The following is a 19862-nucleotide window of genomic DNA, read 5'->3' on the forward strand; positions in this document are numbered from 1 at the left end:
TATGATGTTTTCAAAAGTGAATATCCAAATTTAATAAAATAATTTTTTTATCTTAAATTATGTATTTTGGATAAGAAAAGTGGATGCTCTAAATCATGAGTTGTTTGTATTTATTTATTTATTTTTTAATTGAAATCAAATATAAAAAAAAATAAATTCATTCGTCCAAACTACGATTTGCTCAGGTAACGCGTTTGAGTTGTTGATCGGATGACCGAGCAAGAGAGTGAAAAGGTCGAAATCCAGGGCTCAATTTAATTATTTTTTCCCCAAAAGTGTGGGTGCAGTGCGACGCGTGATAAAGTATAGTAGAGTAAACTAGAAGATTCAAAATCGTGCGAGCGCAGTGCGATCGATCGAGAGGGTGATAGAGCTCGAATGGCACGCGATTAGTGAAGGAAGGAGAGAAGTGAAGAGGCTCCTCCTCATTGATTACTATGCACGCATCCAATTCCATGTCCGCTTCAAGACGTCCACTGCCGCTTACTGACCTCTAAGCGTCCCCTTCCGCCTTTTGTTGTGGTCTCTCGCTTGCCATATATTGGAAACCGGATACCTTTGGTTCTTTCCTCCTCTTGCGTTCTCATTGGAGCAAGGGGGAGCACCGCGGAGCTCAAAGCTGAAGGGGCTTGAATCTTTACTCTCCCCTGTTCCAGTTGTGGAGAGTGGAGCGTGATAGGTATGCTCTCCGTCTTTCTGTGTTTTAGGTTTTTATCGGCAGAAAGTTTTTATTTCTGCTCAATAATGTTTGTAAATGCAGGATTTGGATTTGATTGTTTTCTTTGGGTTTCCTTGAATCGGAAAGATCGCTTTTTTAAACACGTTTTCTTTGGGTTTCCTTGGGTTCGAGTGATTGAGTATGAGATTCGTCATATTCTTTTGGTGTTGCCGTTTTGATTCTGTTTTCTAGATTTAAATGTTGATTGAGCTGTTCAGCCATTGTTAACAGATAGATGAATCTTGTATATGAACCGTTTATGAGATTGTGAACTTTTGATGCTTCTGGTCTAAAGTCCGATGCTTCGTGCTCTGGCCTTCAACTTATTTGTTGTTTAGGGATAAGAAGATGTTTAGATTTTGGTGCTCAGCGTATTTATACTAGTCTCTTTCTGATGGATTGCTGTTTCCAGATTTTTTGTGTGATGAGGATGGAAGCGGATCACAGCATAAATTTTCCTTAAGGAGTTTTCCCGCAATCATTTTGCAATCATCACGGAGTTTCCTTTTAACCAGGGGCTATAAACAGCGGTGACGTGGACGTTTCAGGTGCAGTTAATGGAACAACAGGATTGATGACGACAGGGAACTCTAGCATGTTGAACATTATTTCTTCCTTAATGTCGACAAGTAATTCTCCTGGAACTGTCCTTGATCAGATGCAGGGTCTTCAGCTTCGTTCAACATTTTCTGTGAGTTGGTCCTATGAGGAGCTGGAAGTGTTGAAGCAAGGCCTCGTTAGGTGAGGAATAACTTGAGCTTTTCTCTGTATATGCTATTTGAAATTGTCTTGATTGTGTGATTTGAATGTGTAAGGATATAAATATGTTGGTTGACCCTTTCCCTAACTGTCTGAGCTTTAGGTATAATTGGTTGATCAACTTAAACATGGTTTCAAAGAATGAGGTAAGCCAATCAACTTTAACATGGAATTAAAGCAAGGGATTATGTTTTTAATTTTGCCCGTGATAATAATATTATCTCATCAATTTATTGTTGTGTCTGCGCCAGTCATGCATTCTCACCCACACTTAGAGGGGAGTATTAAGCATATAAATATAACGACTGATCCCTTCTTAGCATCCTGAGCTTTTATGATAAATAGTTAGTTAATAAACTTTATTCCTTCTACTTGAAGAAAAGGTGTATCCATGAATTGATACCACGTATGATATTTAATTGCACACATGGTTTCAAAAATTAGTCAATCTCAATCCAAATTGGCTGAGTCATATTTGATTCTTGATTTACCAGCCATATTGTAGCAAACTGAAGAATCAACATAAAATAAAGGGCTGAATTAACTAAATGCGTGGAGAAGAGAACAACTGAAATCAGATAAATTGGAATGAAATACAGCATGAGAAATATGAAACATTCGAGATCTTGTCCAACTCCATTCTAGAAGGTAGAAATCATGTAATAATAAGAACTATGAGAGTAGGGAAAAAAGGAGAAAGAAAGCTGAAATGAGAAGAAAGAGGTGTATCAGGAAGATTAAATCTCCTAGAATAAGAGGAGCTTGTCTTGGTTTCTAGAAGAAGGAACAATAAGAAAAAGGAGCAACAAGGAAGTGGTGGAAGGGTATTTGATGGGTAGCAAAGCTGTCTTCAAGTTACAATAGAGCTTTTGTGATTGTCATGATGTGGTGGGGCTATGTGTGGGAAATGCATGAAGTGATTTGAGTGAAAAGGTTGCAAATTAATTTTTTGAAGTATATAAAATAAAAGTTCAATAGTATTTATTGGTTTTTATATAGTTTATTATGACATTATTTATTAATAAACTATAAATTCGTTTCCATTATTAACATTAGTCGCTATAGTAAAATTTAATTAAATGTCCATAGAAACTAAACTTATTATTAGCAAGGGAAGAGGTATTTTCATCAACATTTTAATGAAGGTTTAGGCGAACAACTTAATTTAGGTAATTTAAGTAAGTCAAATGAATATTGAAATTTAAATTTTTATCATAGAATTCAAACTTCAAAAGTAGAACAAGATTTAAATGGGATATAAAATGAAAAAGTAGTTAGATCAAATGATATTCCAATAGAGGTATGAAAGTGTCTAGGGAAACAATGTATTGAATGACTTACTAAGTTATTCAACCTGATATTGAAAACGAAAAAAATGTTTGATAAGTGGAGGATAAGTAATCTAGTTCCTTTATATAATAACAAAGGAGACACACAAAATTATGTAAACTATAGAGGTAAACTAATGAGTTATACTATGATACTTTGGGAGAGAATAATAGAAAAAAACTAAAGAAGGAGATCACGGTGATTGTAAATCAATTTGGATTTATACTTGGAAGGTCGGCAATAGAAGCTATTTATCTTCTCAAGCAACTAATTGAAAAGGATCAGGAATAGAAACAAGACTTACACATTGTATTCGGCAATCTAAAAAAAACTTATAATAGAGTCCCAAAGGAAATTATATGGAGAATTATAAAAAAGAGATATATTACCATAGCATATATTGAACTAAGGATATATATGAGGATGTAGTGACAAGAATGAAGACTTTCAGCGGATCAACCAAAGCGTTTCTCATAAGGATAGGGTTATATCAAGGATTAGCTTTAAGTCCTTATCTTTTTATACTAATCATGAACGAACTAACACATCATACAATATTATGGTGCATGTTTTTTTGCAGATGATATTGTTTTGTTAGATGAGACATATGAAAAAATAAATGCTAAACTTGATTCTTGACCAAAAATGTTAGAAGTAAAAAGTTTTAGGCTTAGTAGAGTAAAGACAGAATATATGAAATTTAAGTTTAACAATATTAAACGTAATGAGACAGTTGTTACGATAGGAACTGACGAGTTGTAAGTAGGATCATTTTTGTAAAAAAGATGGGGAAATTGAGAGAGATTACTTATATATAATATAAATAAGATGGTTGAAATGGAGGAGAGTGTTAGGTATTCTTTATGATCGTAAAGTACCTAAGACTTAAAGGAAAGTTTTACAAAGCGACGGTTAGACCTGATATATTATATAGAGTTGAATGTTAGTGGGCTATGACTCGAGCACATGAGTAGAAGATAAAAGTTACGGAGATGAGGATATTAAAGTGGATGTGCGGATATATAATGATGGACAAGATAAGAAATGAAAATATTAGAGAGAAAGTCGCGTTGTACCTATTGAGGAAAAACTTCGAGAAACATGTTTAAGATGGTACGGACATATACTTAGATGATCAATACATACTCCAATTAGGCGTTGTAAAACTATAACAAATGTACACATCAAACGAGGAGGACCAAAAAAAGACTTGATTAACAACAATAAAGCAAGATAAAATTTATTTAAATATAAATAATAATATAGTAGGGTATAGATACCAATGACGTAGAAGGATCCATATACCTGACCCACCTAGCAGGATAAGACTTAGTTGTTGTTGTGTTGTCAATAGTAACTAAACATATTTCTAGTAAATTAGTAACTATAGAAGTTAGTATATTCCATGTTGATTAGTCTCATATGGACACTGACCATTATATCTATATGTTATAGGGGTGTTTTCTCATGTGGGTAGTTATTGTGTGATGGAATTGACTTTATCTTAAGTAAACATGTTATTTGATCTAAATCCATATCCTTGAGTCATGATGTGCATGAGAGAGCATGGTGAAGTTAAGGATGATTTCTGTCCATTAGTTCAACATAAACAAACGTGATGGTGTTCTTCTATCGAGTTACCAATTATTTTAGGATGAAATGTACTCTGTCTTTCCTAATGTAACAATGAGTAAAAGTCAAGTAGTAACTTAATCAATTTAGTCAATTAGTAAAATTTGATTAAATGCAATCATGTAGTTACTCTATTAATTATTTGATTAATATAGTTATTAAATTGAAATTTAATAATTTAACATTACTAATATCTTCTAATGAAATTATTTAGCAGTGATTTAACATCATTTTTGTTATGATATTATTTATTAATAATATTATATTATTTTCTTAATATAATTTGCTTAAATTACAATAGTGCGATACCATTGAAAATAGAATCAAAATGTTACAAATTGTGATAATATTTATTATTCAGTTAAATGCGACCAATGATTGGGTTTTCTAGCTGTCCAAAATGGATACCATTACCAACTTCACAAAGGAATGAGCTACGGAAAGGCACTACTCCAAATACTAAATTACCAAGTCTTGTGTTAGTTTATCGCTACTAAAAAAACCGTTTATCACTATTGAACAGACTGTAATTGATTATCATTTCTATTGATTCAATAATTCAGACCTAGATTTTTTTTCTCATTCACTCATTTATTTGCCGCATAACTTACTAATTATCAGAACAATCTTTGTTTGTTGAAATTGAGCTACCATTTAGCTATCACTTATGAGCATCTTCCTTAGACATGATTGGACTACCTATTTTCCATTTATCAAATTTCCAACACTTTTCGAATGTAACTTTCCTATTTAATTGCGATTTTTCTTCTATAAAGCTTATCTTCAATATGAATTCTTGTCTGTAATTACTTGTTTTCATTGTCATATATATTTATTTTCTTTCCTTATTTCAGATATGTTAATGAACCTAATATGTTGAAGTATGTCAAGGTAGCAGCTATGCTCCCTGACAAGACTGTGAGGGATGTTGCAATGAGGTGTCGATGGATGACTGTGAGTTTTTGATCTGAATGCTGAAACTTATATAGGAGAGAGTGCACATGTTTCAATTATTTATCTCATTAAGGTCAGTGTTTGCATTGCCAATGTAGATGGTTTATTAAGTAAATTATCAGGTAAATTTAATTTTTTACTCTGATTCTTTGCTTCTCACCTTGCTATCCTCCAATGAAACTTCAACTTGTGGTAAATGATGATCATGGATGGACACATTTATCTAATTACAAAGCTTTCACAAGCCTCTTCAATCCAATACTAAAAAGTTTTGAGAATCTAAGGTTTATGATTATGGAAGAATTATTACTAGATGAGTTGTTTAGCAAATTAACTTCATGGTAAACATCATAATTAGGAACTGTTTATGCCATCAACTGCTGACATGCTAGAATTATTGTCCATACCCCATCGAAAGAAATCTAGAATTTCCCTCACAAGATACTGCATTGCTGACTACAGTCATATCTCACCCGAAGTGTGAAGTGCAAAATAAGCACATCAACCTTTAAACCTATAGATTATAGGTACATACCTAGACTTTTGTACTTTTTTCATATTATGCTTCTCTTTAAACATGTTTTTGATTCCATTCGTCAAAATACCTAGATGTTAAGCCTCATCTCAACACCTTCCATCTTAATAATATATAGTGCTTTTTCAGTCCCAAAAGGGTATTTGTGTTCTATATTTTCTTTCAATTGTCTAAATTTTCCCTAGGTAGATTTTACTTTGCTAGTATAAACAGAGCATTGAAAATGCAGAAGAAGGAGACCGGTAAACGACGTAAATCTGAGGATTTTTTGATTGGGAAGAAGATGAAAGACAGGAAGGTAACCTTTTAGTTTCTTGATTTATCATTTCTGGATACTCCGTGATCTAGCATAATTTTCCTTGCCCAATGTTGGGACTTTATGGGAAGAACATGCTGTATTCTAAAATGCCTTTTCCCTTTTCTTTTTTGTTTCAATTTTAAGTAAGATAAATAATTGATGGAAGGCATTATTGTATAGTAGTCAAATGAAAAAAAGGGAATCAGGGATCTTGTAGTTGAACATGCCATTTCTCCTCTGGCTTGAAGGGGTAACTTGCAATTAGTTTATTTTGTCATCTGATAATTCATCGTATCTACGTTGTTTCAGGACAAGTTGATAGGTTCGTCCTCAGTGGCTTTTCTTCACCAAAGCCGGTCAAAGGATGAGAGTGCCTATTCTTCCATGAGGCAGAATGGGAACAACAGTAGCTCATTTCTTTGTGGAGGTTGGTTGGTGTTATATTTGTTACCCCAGACTCAACTGATTTTGGTTAATCAATGATTAATTAACTTTTTTGTGGTTCATATAGGACAATAGTTCTTATGGCCAGTGAACATTAGAGTGCTCCAATCCTTCATTTAGTGGATGGAGAAAATTTCAATTCAATCATTAGGATGCTCTCTTTTCATAAAGTTTACTATCAACTTATGCCCTGATGACTTGTCTCAACTTATTCTTTGTGATCTTTCTCCAAAAGAGCTTATACTTCATGATCAGCTGCAAAAAAAAAAAAAAAAAAAGGAAAAAAAATTTCCTAGGACAATGCTTACCTATTCATTCTGTCCTTGGAATCTTAGACTGTGTTCCTATGATATCAACACAATAAGCCTTTAACATAAGTATGGTAATGTCTTGATGGCTTCATCTTTGGTGTCCAAGGATCAAGTTGCATGTAAAGCATCTTCATTTATAGGATAAATTGTCTTTTCCCATGATATGCCTAGCAAAACCTTTGGTCCACTTTTGACTTAGAGATCCGTCTTGATTTCCTTTTTTTCAGCAAAATGGTTTTCCTCTACTGATCACTCAGTTTTACATGAAAATAATATGACGCAAGCAGCTAAAATCTTAGATCTATATTTGATGAATCCATGAAGCTTCTACTTGTTGGCCTGAAAAGCAAGAAACAGAATTGTGTGAAATCTTTGCTTGCTTTCTGTATCTTCGTACTTTATTTGTATATTTTTCACCGAAAAAAAAAGATTACTTTCCATATTATCTATAGTTCTTGGATACCAATGATAAATTTATATAATAAGTTTGGAAGTATCTATAAGTTCCCTGGTTAGTTTTGATGTGATCAACCGAGTTAAGATAGATCTGTGTATTTGATACCTTGTGTCCGAGTGTGCAAGGACTTAGGAACATAAGAAGTCGAGCGGAAGACACAGCAAATGAAAAGGATGACACGGGAAGTGAGTCGACAGGCTCAGTGCATCCGAGGGATGACTAACTGCAGAAGGGTACTAGATGAGAAAGACGAGTGTAGCACATCCGAGGGACGAGAAGCCGAGGAGGAGGCTTGCTAGAGGAGAAGATTGGAGTTGGGTTCGGGTGAGCTCAACTCAGGATGACCGGAGCATCACCCAAGCGAATGGAGAAAGAATGGTTAACAATGAAAGTTAACCATTCTTGGATGAACAGTTCTAGACTCCTCTAATGAGATTGGAGGCAGCTCGGATGAATAGTAGCCGAGACGCCTCAGATCACATTGAAGATGTCTCCAACGTGGCAGAGCTGTTGAAGAATCATTGCTTTATCCATGGAGGCGTCCTGGATGATATTAGAGGTGTCTCTAATGCCACATTAGCAATGGTAACTTTTGGCCAGAGGGCTATAAATAACACCCTAGAGCTAGGAGTTTAATAATACACTAAGGTCCCCGCGGTGTAGCGCAGATGGTGGATGCATAACATCTCTGGCATAATGGCTAGGGGTCGATTCTCAGGAATTGACGACCCGGGGTTTACCCCACCATCCGCCTAACGCCTATGTACATGTATTTACCTCCCTCCATATCCGTGGAGCCCGCACTAGGGGGTTAATGTAGTATATCAACATTTTTTTTAATAATACATTGAGAATCAACTTCTGTACTTTATTACTGAGCTTCTAACTGTTGTAAGGGGCTTCTCCGCTCCAACTGTTGTAAAAAAAGGAGCTTTCTTTTAGTGCTTCCATTGCCTTGGATTAACAACTACGTAAGTTGTAATCAAGTAAATCTTCTGAGTCTCTTCTTTACTTTATGTTATTGTTTTTAATTAATTAATTAGTGTGTCCTTGCTATGTTCGATAGCAAGAGAAGTGTTAATATTTATTTGTAGGGTATTCACTTCCTCTAGCCGGTCCATCTGATCCAACAAGTCGTATTAGAGCCCGCTTTAGAAGGATTAACCGCTAGCTAAAGTAACAAGACAATGGCTGGATCTAACATTCACCCATTGAAGTTCGAGTCTGGAAGTGCCATATGGAGGTATTCTTCAAAACTGATTTTGATATTATTTTAACTATAAAATATGGTTTTGAAACCCTGGGATGAGAACGGAGATGAAAAGGAAGGATATCAATAGAACAAAAAGCAGGCCGCTAACGACAAAGCAGAATTCTATCTACTAACTGTATTACTGCCTCGGAAAGTCAACCGGATTGGCACCTACAACTTCTCAAAAGAACTCTAGGAGAAGTTCCTAGAGCTTTATGAAGGAACATCAGAGACCAAGCTAGTAAGATGGGACATTCTTATAAATCAACTAACGAATTTTCGGATAGAAAAGGGAGAGAAAGTAGTTCAATTGCACGCAAAGATCAAAGAGTTGATTACCGAACTCAACAACTTTGGAGAAACAGTAACAAATCGAGATTATCTAAGGTATGCTCTAAATGCATTTATGAAAACACCAGAATGAACGTTAATAGTAGACTTTTACTACATCTCTAAGGACCTTGAGGTAAGTAGTTTAGAAAATTTGTTTTTGACTTTTGAACTTCACGAATCACGATGTGAGATTTTAAAGATAGATAGGTCAGCAACATCGCCTTAAAAGACAAAAAGATCGAACCGGGTTCAGATTCATCCATCGACGAAAACAAAGAGGCATATATGGTAAGGAAATTTAGAAAGTTTTTTAAATCTAACATTTTTAATAAGTCACAGGCCAAGAAGCTTCTACGGAATAAAAGAAAAGTAAGGTGATACAACTGCCAAGAAGAATGACACATCAAGAACAACTGCTTGAAATTGAAAAACAAAGAAAAAGAGAAAGACAAAGGGCCAAGACGGTTCAAGCAAAAGAACCTAAGAAGAAAGAGACGACACCATCAGAAGCAACTTGGAGCGAGTTGTCATCAGAAGAATCTGAGCGCGAGGAATACATCAGATTAGCACTAATGATAAGTCACTAAGAAGAAAGAAACAACGCCACTTTGGAAGAAAGCATCAGAGAAGGGGAGCATCGACCTACGAGTCCAACACGGTAAGTGAGGTATGATTCCTACCCTTCAATTAATTATACGATGTTATCAAGATGTTAAGTAGATCATTATGCAAAATTAGGACCAAATATATAAAATCAAAGAAAGACCATGCATGCCTATTAGAAGACTTTGATAAAATTAAAATTGAAAATACAAAATTAAATGAAGAAATACAAGCATTGAAATCGAAAAATTTTGCATGCTCTAATTCAAATATTTTTCGAATTTCAAAGTTTAGAAATTATGGTGGCCTTAATTTGTGTTTGAGAAATTATAGAGGTCAAATCACGAAAGTATTAAAAAAATAATATTCCTAGAAAATATTTGATAAATCTAATAGGTAGGAACTTATTTTGGATTCCAAAATCTATTCTAACATGTTAGATTTTTTATTTTGCTAGAAATTTACATTTATTTTGAAAAATTATTTTTAGTAATCCTTATGTTGGATTTTAATTCGGTTTAAATTTTTTTGTGATAGAAAATTATGTTTTCTGTTGCTGGAAAAAAGTTTCATAATTTTTTATCATTATACAATTTTTTATGAAGTTTTACCTGAAAAAAAATTTTAATATTGAAAATTTTTGGCAATATATTTTTGAAAATTTTGATTGGTCCAAAATTAATGGTTAGATGTTGAATGTTCAGAAAAATTAGCAAGAATTTTAGAAGTCAAAATATATTTTTAAGTGTTTAAATTCAAAAATAACTATTTATGTTCAAAAACATTTATCTAGTTACAAAAAAAATATTCTTTTTGTGAAAATTTCTATTATGATTCGAATGCTTCTATTTGACGTTGACAAAAAAATTTTCATGATTTCTCAAAAATTTTAAAAAAATCTTAAATTATTTTTGGCAAAACTGAGGATTAATTGTTAAAAATTATTTTCTTTTTAAAATAATTTCGTTAAAAAGATACATTCTTGAATAATCTGTTTACAACTCCTAGAAAAATTTTCAAATATTTTTCAACTTTTTTTTCTTATTTTCCCTTAGTTTTTTATACTTTGTATTTGAATGTGCAGGGATTTAGGAACACAAGAAGTCGAGCGGAAGACACAACGAGCGAGAAGGATGGCATGGGAAGTGAGTCAACGTGTTCGGTGCATCTGAGGGACAAGGAGTTGCGGGAGAGTACACCGGTGGACGAGAAAGACGAGCACGACACATCTGAGGGACAAGAAGTTAGGGAGGAAGCCTACTTAAGGAGAAGGTCAAAGTTGAGCTCGGGTAAGCTCAAACTCCAGACGACCGGAGCATCATCCAAGCGAACGGAGCAAAGAATGGTTAACAATAGAAGTTAATCATTCTTGAATGAAGAGTACTCGAGGCGTCTCTAATGGGACTGGAGGCGCCTTGCAGTGCCCGAGGCGCCTCAGATCAAAATGGAGGCGCCTCCAATGCGGTAAAGACGTTGAAGAACCGTTGCCTGCATGGATAAAACTTTATCCATTGAGGGCGCCCTGGATGACATTGGAGGCGCCTCCAATGCTATGTCCGCAACGATAATTTTTGCCCAGAGGGCTATAAATAACATCCTAGAGTTAGGAGTTCAATAATACACTGACAATCAACTTCTATACTTTTTTACTGAGCTTCTAATTGCTGTAAGGGATTTCTCCGCCTTATTGTCGAAGGAGCTTTCTTTTAGTGCTTCTATTGCCTTGGATTAACAACCACGTAGGTTATAACCAAGTAAATTTTCGGAGTCCCTTCTTTACTTTTATATTATTGTTTTAATTAATTAATTAATTAGTGTGCCCTTGCTAAGTTCGATAGTAAGAGAAATGTTAATATTTATTTGCAAGATAGTCACCCTCTTTAGCCAATCCACCCGATCCAACAGTATCATCATTAAAAAATTTCTTGTATTTGATTTGTATAAAAATAGATGATGATATAGGAGATATGAGCGGAGTCAGCACAGATCTAGTGTGGGTAGCTGCCCACACTGAGCCAGGACCTATAAAAAAAATATTTTTAACACAACCTAGGAAAAAAACAGTAGATGACGATGACACAAAAAATAGAAAGTGCGCTTGTTCATTTTGGCTTGTTACAACAATATTTGATGCATACATGTTACTAATTGACACTTTTTTTTTGCAATCCCAAATTCTTTACAAAATTTCATTGCACTTCAAATACATTATTGAACAAAAACTTTAATGTTGTACATTTTGATTCTTTTTCTGTCGCTGGACCTAGCTATGGTTACTCTACTGTCCTTGAGCACTGAATCCACCTTTAATTTTATGATTCTCTCCTCTAGTATTTGCTTTTTCATAACTGAATAACATAATAAGTATATGCAGTATGCCGAAAGCAAGATACATTTTGATACACTTGTTTTCTTGTTGTGTTTTCCATACAAGTATATGAAAAAAATTAGACAAATGATGCAAAAAAAAAAAAAAGGTAGATGACGCAAAAAATATACACAATGACACGACTTGTGAAGCGGAGAGCTTCAGTTGTGTCACTATGGTCGGGCCTACTGTTGAAACTAGACCGAGGGAGGAGATAGAGCCCGCTATCAAAACTGAATGTGTGTAGCTGCATTTTGTTTACACTGAACCAATATCCTAGCTTCCCCCTGGTAGGAGATAAAGCCCGATGGCGTAGAAAGATCCATAAAGCCAATCTCATCAAGTGAGATAAGGCTTTATTATTTCTCTCCTAGAAGACATTAGTATTGGAACTCTATTTTTTATTTGTTTGTTTACCATGTGCTTAATGCACAATTCCTTTGGATTGTGATAGGGAACCTGTAAATAATACGTGTTGAACTATTTTGAATTAGTTTTTTTTAATATATGTATGAAACCATGATTTTTAGTGTGACTAGTATTGGCATAGTTGAAGGGTATCACTCCATTTTCCAACTGATAACAATGTTTTGTCGGAACTAGTAAATGTTATTGGTGTCACGCCCCGAGGGTAAGGTTGTTCGACGAAAATCGGGCAGCACCTCCCTGTAGCAGTGACAAATGAAACATGTATACAAGGCCACACAAGTAATAATCCACAACCCACACAGCTGGAACATACACAATCATGTAGTTATATACATAGCCCACACGGCTAGAACACAAGGAACATAACCACACAGTTGTATAATAAACAACCCTTACAGCTGGAAATAAACACAAACCACACAAAATAGATACACTGACTGCATGCCAGCATGACTTACACAACCACAACACAACCAAAATAAGGTAGCCACAAGGTTAAAATCCAAAAGCAAATCAAATCACTACACACCAAGTCTGAAAAACAAAGTAAGAATAGCACGGTGCGAAATAACTGAAAAATGGATCTCGGATGTGACGTGGGACTGACAGCCAGGATCTTCCAAGCAACTCGTCCAACATCTACTTGTTACTTGGCGAAAGAAAAACCAGTACAAGGGGTGGTGAGTGCGGATCACTCAGCGAATAATAAGAATATGGTAGTGCATAAATAAAAGTGTAAGGCGATCAAAGATATACAGTCTCAGTAGGGAAATAAGAGCATGATCATATATGACGTGATAAACATACATATCCATACCAGTCTAACACAAACAGTATAATAATCAGTAACTCACTAGGGATCAGTAACAGACCTGCTCATAACTCCCGGGCAATATATGTAACATATATACGTGTATGAATCATGGCAAAATCACAAATATATATAACATGCGTCTACACCATAAGCAACATGGGTACCACAAAGCTTAAGCATGTGTTAATACATATAACAATAATAGATCATCAAATGTGAGAGCAACACTCTATCACAAAAATACATCATATGTGGGAACAACACTTCACAAGTAAACCATCATAAGTGGGAGCAACGCTCTACCACAAGCAATACAACATATGTGGGAGCAACGCTCTACCACAAGCAATACAAATGACCAAGACATCTAGCTATCTAGTTAAGGACTGCGCGAGATCACTCTACTACAAATCACTATGGGCAGTCCGAAATGTCAGGTCCCTGCCTGCGCGAGATCACTCTACCACAGATCACTGTGGGTAGACAGGAAGTAGCTATCTAGCTACAGACAACAAGCATATCACCACCACTGTCAACTCTCTCAACATCGTAGTGGATCGCTCACTAGTAGAAGGCTTAGTTGACAAGTCAATGTCAACTCTCTCAACATCATAGTCGGTCACCCACTCGTAGGAGATTTAATTGACAGGGTATATATATCACAATCACTGTCAATTCTCTCAATATCGAAGTGGATCATTCACTAGTAGGAGATTTAGTGGTCAAGTCAATGTCAACTCTCTGAACATCATAGTGGGACACCCACTCGTAGGAGACTTGGTTGACAGGATATACAAATAACGACATAATGTAGTGTTACATAGTAACCAACTACATCAACAGGAGTATATGAATATGAAATGATATCCTATCATACCTAGCGTGTGATAGATCTAGGTATACCCAGAAGCATGATCTATCAATCACATATATCTACATGTATGATAAGATCTACCAAGTGTCTACCAAACAACATATACAGTAGGTAATAACACCTGTAGTACACTCCCGATACGTATGCACACACAATATAGTTATAATCATCATGATACTACCAATAATACATTAGACACACGTGTACACACAACAGACACGTGAGCACACATAACATAGGTATAATTGATGTGATACCTCTATAGCACACATCGGACACATGCACACACGACAGACACATGAGCATTTACAACATAAATATAATCATCAATATTCTTTCAACTAAACATACTGGACGTGTGTGTACACAACAACATGGGTATAATGGACAAGATACCTCTAATAATACACACCAAACACACATGCACACACGACAGACACATGTGCATTTACAACATAAATATAATTATCAAGATTTTTCCAACTAAACATACTGGACATGTGTGTACACAACAACATAGGTATAATCGACAAGATACCTCCAATAATACACACCAAATACATGTGCACACACACCACACAATAGATCCAGAAACATGATCCATCAATCACATATACTTATATGCATGAAAAGATCCAACATATGTTTATCAACTACATCTATAATACGTAGCAACACCTATACACGTGTGAACACTAATATATGCATAATCAACATGATAACTCCTATAGCATATACCAACCTCGTGTGTGCACTACTGCATATAAACAATCTTAATGCAAATTCCTATTATACACATCATACACGTGCGTACCCTACAGAATAGGAATATCAAACAGTGAGACTGTATAGACAATAAAGAGATCATCTCAAAGATCAAGCATACAAGTATCAAACATGGATACAATACGAGTGAAGTCAAGATAAAACAACCTAATCCATTAGATAATCCATGAACTAAGTTCAAAGAACTATAGAGGTCAAGGAAGAAGTACCTGCCTTAAATGTAAGTTGCGTTGAATATCTTCAAGTCCAATAGTTTGCTGCAAATCGAATCAAAACTCATAGAATACAAATCAATCCAATTTACTATAATTCAAAAAACCAAACTCAATCCCAATTAGGGTTTCCTCCCAATTAGGGTTAGGAAACCCTAATTGAATTAACCTATTCATTCCACATACTCACCAAATCCGTGATGGCTAATGGTGGCTCACGACCGGAGAGGTTCACAGCCGACAAGGGTGGATGGAGCTGTGAATCACCCACAAACAGTGATGGCCGAAGTTGTGGATCTGCTTCTTCCAAAGCAAATACACCAAATCAGCACTGAGTATAGATCGAACACTTAGCTCGTGTGCTAGGGTTAACTGGTTACCTCAAGTGTGGTGGTAAGGCACACCAATGATCAGTAGAGAGAGCTCGAGAGTGTGAGGATGTGCAGAGGTCATGGTTAGCTGCTTACAATGTTGGTTACGGCTAAGTGCTAGCGCCTATGGCTGCGATACAACTCAAACGAATGAGACAGTGCAATGGTGAAAAAAAGCTAGGGATTCGCTGTTGATGTTCCCTCAGATGGTGGCAACCCCTCCTCTCTGATGTCGACCCCAGCAACTAACCACAATCCCCTCTCGAAATCGCAAAAAGGGCAGCTCAACAATGGTGGCGGTGGTTGTGCACACGATCCGACATCAAGTACCCTCCGATGATGGTGTTGCTGTAGATGTCGGACTAAGGGATGAATCCCTCTCTGCTATCGATGCTAAGGGAATCGACGTGCGTTCGATGATGGAGAGAAAAGAGTGAGGGTAGAGAGATGGAGATCAACAACTGGCAACCAGGCGTGCTCCGGATGACCGACGTTTGCTTTGGTGCATGGCGGCGTCGTTGTCACCCAATGTCACGGCTTCGGGTCGATCAGTGATGGCCGACCAACGTCGAGCTTCTTAGAGAGGAGAGGCTCGAAAGGGGCGGGCCGATGTGTGAGGGAGAAGAGAAGGGGCGGTGTCGGGCAATCGGGCGATGCTAGGCAGTCGACGATCTGACGATGGGCAACGGTGGATGAGAATCGAGAGAGGAAGAGGGGTAATCGGCGGATAATGAATAAAGAAATAGAAACCTAGGTTTTAATGAAAAACTTAGGTTTATTAATCCAATCAACTCCCAGCTTAATTTGGTAATCCAAACAGGCTTTTTCAAAGTCTAATAAATCTACCCCTTAAAACGTGTCATACGGACTTCGTTTAAATCCCGAAAAATTTTAAAAAATTCTCAGAAAATTTTATAAGATTATTCCTCCAATAACGCTTATTATTTATTTGCCGTATCTTACAATTATGGTGCTCATGCCAAAATAATTTCAATGGTATCGACTAAGATAGGATATGCTTCAATTGGTGTTGATTGTGAGTGTCAAATTTAAATAATGGCTGAATGCTTTCCTCTTGAGTATCCTTTCCATTAAATAGGAATTGCTATACAAACTATTTTGAGTAAGAAAATATATATAGCTAATATGCTAATTATAGATAATCTATTTTAAGTATAATATATACACAACTAATATCATAATTATGGTAAAATAAATTTCATAATTGATAGTCCATAATCTTTGCCATTGATATCCACCCTCAATTTGATGTTAGTTGATAATAAACATCAATTTACCAACAAGAAAGTGATGGTAGTGTCAAGAGAGACCTGTAGTAAACACATCAGCAGTTTGGAGTGAGTGGTGATATGTGGAAGAGTGATGACGTGGGTGTTGGTGCGGGAAGCATCCGACGATCGAACCTGAGTTTTGATAATGGCAAAGGATTCAAAGTTAAGGTTTGTGGTGATCTAACGTGTTGAATAAGTGTTTCAGGAAAAGTTAGTTGGAGGAAAATCCTAAGGGTGGTAACCTTAGGTCTAGGGGGGTAACCCTAGGTGAGGAAAACCTAGGGTGGTAACAGGTCCTAGGGGGGTAACCCTAGGAAAACCCTAAGGCGGCAACCTTAGGTCCTAGGGGCGGTAACCTAGGTGGAGGAAAATCTAAGGGGGGTGACCTTAGGTCCCAGGGGTGGTAACCCTAGGTGGAGAAAAACCCTAGGGCGGTAACCCCAGGGGGTGGTAACCTAGGCGAAATTCGGTCGATCGGAGGACCTGGCGACATCGTAATCTCTCCCGAGGGGTAGGTGAGGGCGCGTTCCCGTAGAGGAGCGTGTAGCGGGTCGACCTAGGGTTTCGGGTTGGAAATCAGTCGACTCGGACGATCCAAGACTGTCAGTTCTTCTTTACTATGTTTTATCAGATTCTAACACTGTCTTGCAGGTATTTGCTCGGACTAACCTTGTTTGCAGGAGAGGAACCTGCTGGAAAAAGGACGTGGAGCATCCTGGTTGGTTGGCCACGTCACACTCCAGGCGCCCGGAAGGTCATATAAAAAAAGGGTCGAGGGAGCAGCTGAAAGAACAAGACATTCTAAACTTTCTTATGTGAAGTGCTGCCAACGAGACGACCTTGAAGTGCTACGACTTGACGTCGACAACCCGAAGCTCAGACTCTTCGATCTTTTGTTGTCGGTATTAGTTTACTTATTGCATTAATTGTAATTCAAATTGTAATCTTTCCGATATTATAGTTGTTGCCCACCGAAAGCGGTCAAGGACCGCGGGCCTTCGAGTAGGAGTCGCCATAGGCTCCGAACGAAGTAAAAACATCTGCGTCTGTTGTGTTTGCTTTTACTTTCCGCTGCGTTTCTACTCTGTGTTTTAAAATTGTTAAAATAGCCACGAGCGCTATTCACCCCCCCTCTATGCCTTTCGTTTTTCCCTCCAAAACTGTTTTTGAAAAATTAATTTTCATCTTTTCACCATTGGTTGGAATTAACAAAATATTACATTTTCAAAAATCTGTAGTAATATTTTATTTTAATATTATTTTAATATTATTTTAATAATATTTTATTATTTTTTCTCAAAATTCCTGAATTACTTTTTTTATTTCTCTCCCGCACTACTAATCCAAGACTAAGTCTTGGAACAAGTTTTATTGTGTTTATTTTGCGAGATTGTCTTTCTAAGACGATGACCCATGAGAAGGCTACCTTGCTTCGCCACCGCTCTTCTCAGGAGATAATTTGGAGATGGAAGGGTCGGATGGAGGCGTATCTCCGGACTCACTTCAAGTCGGATGATCGCCAAAATCGGGCTTCAATCGCCAACTACTAGCGTGACAAGCCACTACACATGAAGTGGACGGCCGAACCTTATCAGGTAGGAAGCAACAAAGCAACGTATACACTTGGTTTAACAAATAAGAGGCGAATCAATGGCCCTTCTTCGAGTGCCGTGGGAGAATCGATTGAGTTACACGAAGGTATTCACGATCTAAAAACAGGTAACCATGTTTTAATAAATAAATTATTTGAGCACTAATACTAGTCGTAGGAAGGTGTTGTTATTTGCGGGCAAGCAAGGCGAAGAAAGCGCATCAAGGCAGCGGTCCGAGTCGTCGATGAATCCGAATCGGACGAAGAAAAGCGAGCCTTTTCGCCTGCTGTACTATGCTAAGCACGTATTCTTTGGCAGAGTCAGGGGTTGACAGAGTTGAGAGATTCGAAGAGCCCGAACAGGAGTCCCGAGTCCGAGCCAGCCCGGATCCGTATCCGTTTCGAAGGACCCAAACCAACTGTAAGTGCTCTAATTTCAAGTATTAGCTTAGATGATTTCGGAAAATTTAATTCCTTATTAAAGAAGTTCTAAATAAGCGTCAGGTTAAGTCGCTCCAAAGGAGGTACTTCTTAAGGAGCGGTCGACTTGAAGTCTTTGAGGCAATTGAAATTTTCAAGTCCAACAACTTGAGGAAGAAAATTCTAATTTGAAAACTCAAATTAAAGAACTCAAAGACACGTTGGAACGGTTCACCTTGGGTTTCAAGAATTTGGATCTAATTCTTGGAAAACAACGAGCCATTTACAACAAATCCGGACTTGGATTTAAGACCAAAACAAAATATAAATCATATGTCTCTAGTTAATAGAAATAATAGAAACATAATTCAAGCATGGGTCCCCAAGTCCAAATTGATTAATCAAGTTGGACTTGGTCAATATTGGATCCCGAAGGATCAAATACATTACCTCACCTTATCGAGGCTATGATCCAGGGGGAGCTAAAACAATTCAAATTCGAAATTAATTATTAAAATTCAAAATTCAAATTCGAAATTAATTATTAAAATTCAAAATTCAAAATTCAAATTCGAAATTAATTATTAAAATTCAAAATTCAAAATTAATTATTAAAATTCAAAATTCAAATTCGAAATTAATTATTAAAATTCAAAATTCAAAATTCGAAATTAATCATTCAAAATTCAACATTCGAAATCAATTATTAAAATTCAATTTCAAAAATTCAAAATTAATTCAAAAATCCAAAAATCAAAATAGAAGGAGGGTCCAGAACAGCTGGCAACTCCGAAATCTATTTACCCGACTGGGTAACCGAACTTAATCTACCCGAAATGGGCAAACAAGAGTAGATTACCCGACAGGGTAAGTAAGGATAGATTAAAAGGGTTAGATTTAACTTGAAACACAGTACTGGTGAAGTTTTTGGATGATAGTAAGTTAGGAAAGCTGGTCGATGTCTAGGAAGATGGCTTCGACACGGTATATTCGGCAGTGGAACCGGCAAGCTACCCCTTAAATGGATCCTACAACTAGTTACAAGGTTTAGTATTAAGTTGATGGAGGACTATTTGGAAA

General features: G+C 36.5%; 1 protein-coding gene across 4 annotated transcripts in view; it reads left to right on the forward strand.

Moving 5' to 3' along the window:
- Positions 1–211: 211 nt before the first annotated feature.
- LOC122038468 overlaps positions 212–19862 on the forward strand; it is a 38036-nt gene continuing 18385 nt past the window's right edge. Inside the window, exons 1-6 of one of the 4 annotated variants that reach the window (XM_042598240.1) lie at positions 213–679; positions 1131–1266; positions 1377–1459; positions 5330–5392; positions 6157–6225; positions 6535–6652. In XM_042598240.1, coding sequence (XP_042454174.1) covers positions 5339–5392; positions 6157–6225; positions 6535–6652 — 241 coding nt within the window. In that variant the 5' untranslated portion in view covers positions 213–679; positions 1131–1266; positions 1377–1459; positions 5330–5338. Of the gene's footprint in view, positions 680–1130; positions 1460–5292; positions 5393–6156; positions 6226–6534; positions 6653–19862 lie in introns of all 4 variants that reach the window. The other 3 variants (XM_042598239.1, XM_042598236.1, XM_042598238.1) reach the window with 3 other exon arrangements.

This window comes from Zingiber officinale, chromosome 1A (assembly GCF_018446385.1).
Source record: "Zingiber officinale cultivar Zhangliang chromosome 1A, Zo_v1.1, whole genome shotgun sequence".
NCBI classification, from domain to species: domain Eukaryota; kingdom Viridiplantae; phylum Streptophyta; class Magnoliopsida; order Zingiberales; family Zingiberaceae; genus Zingiber; species Zingiber officinale.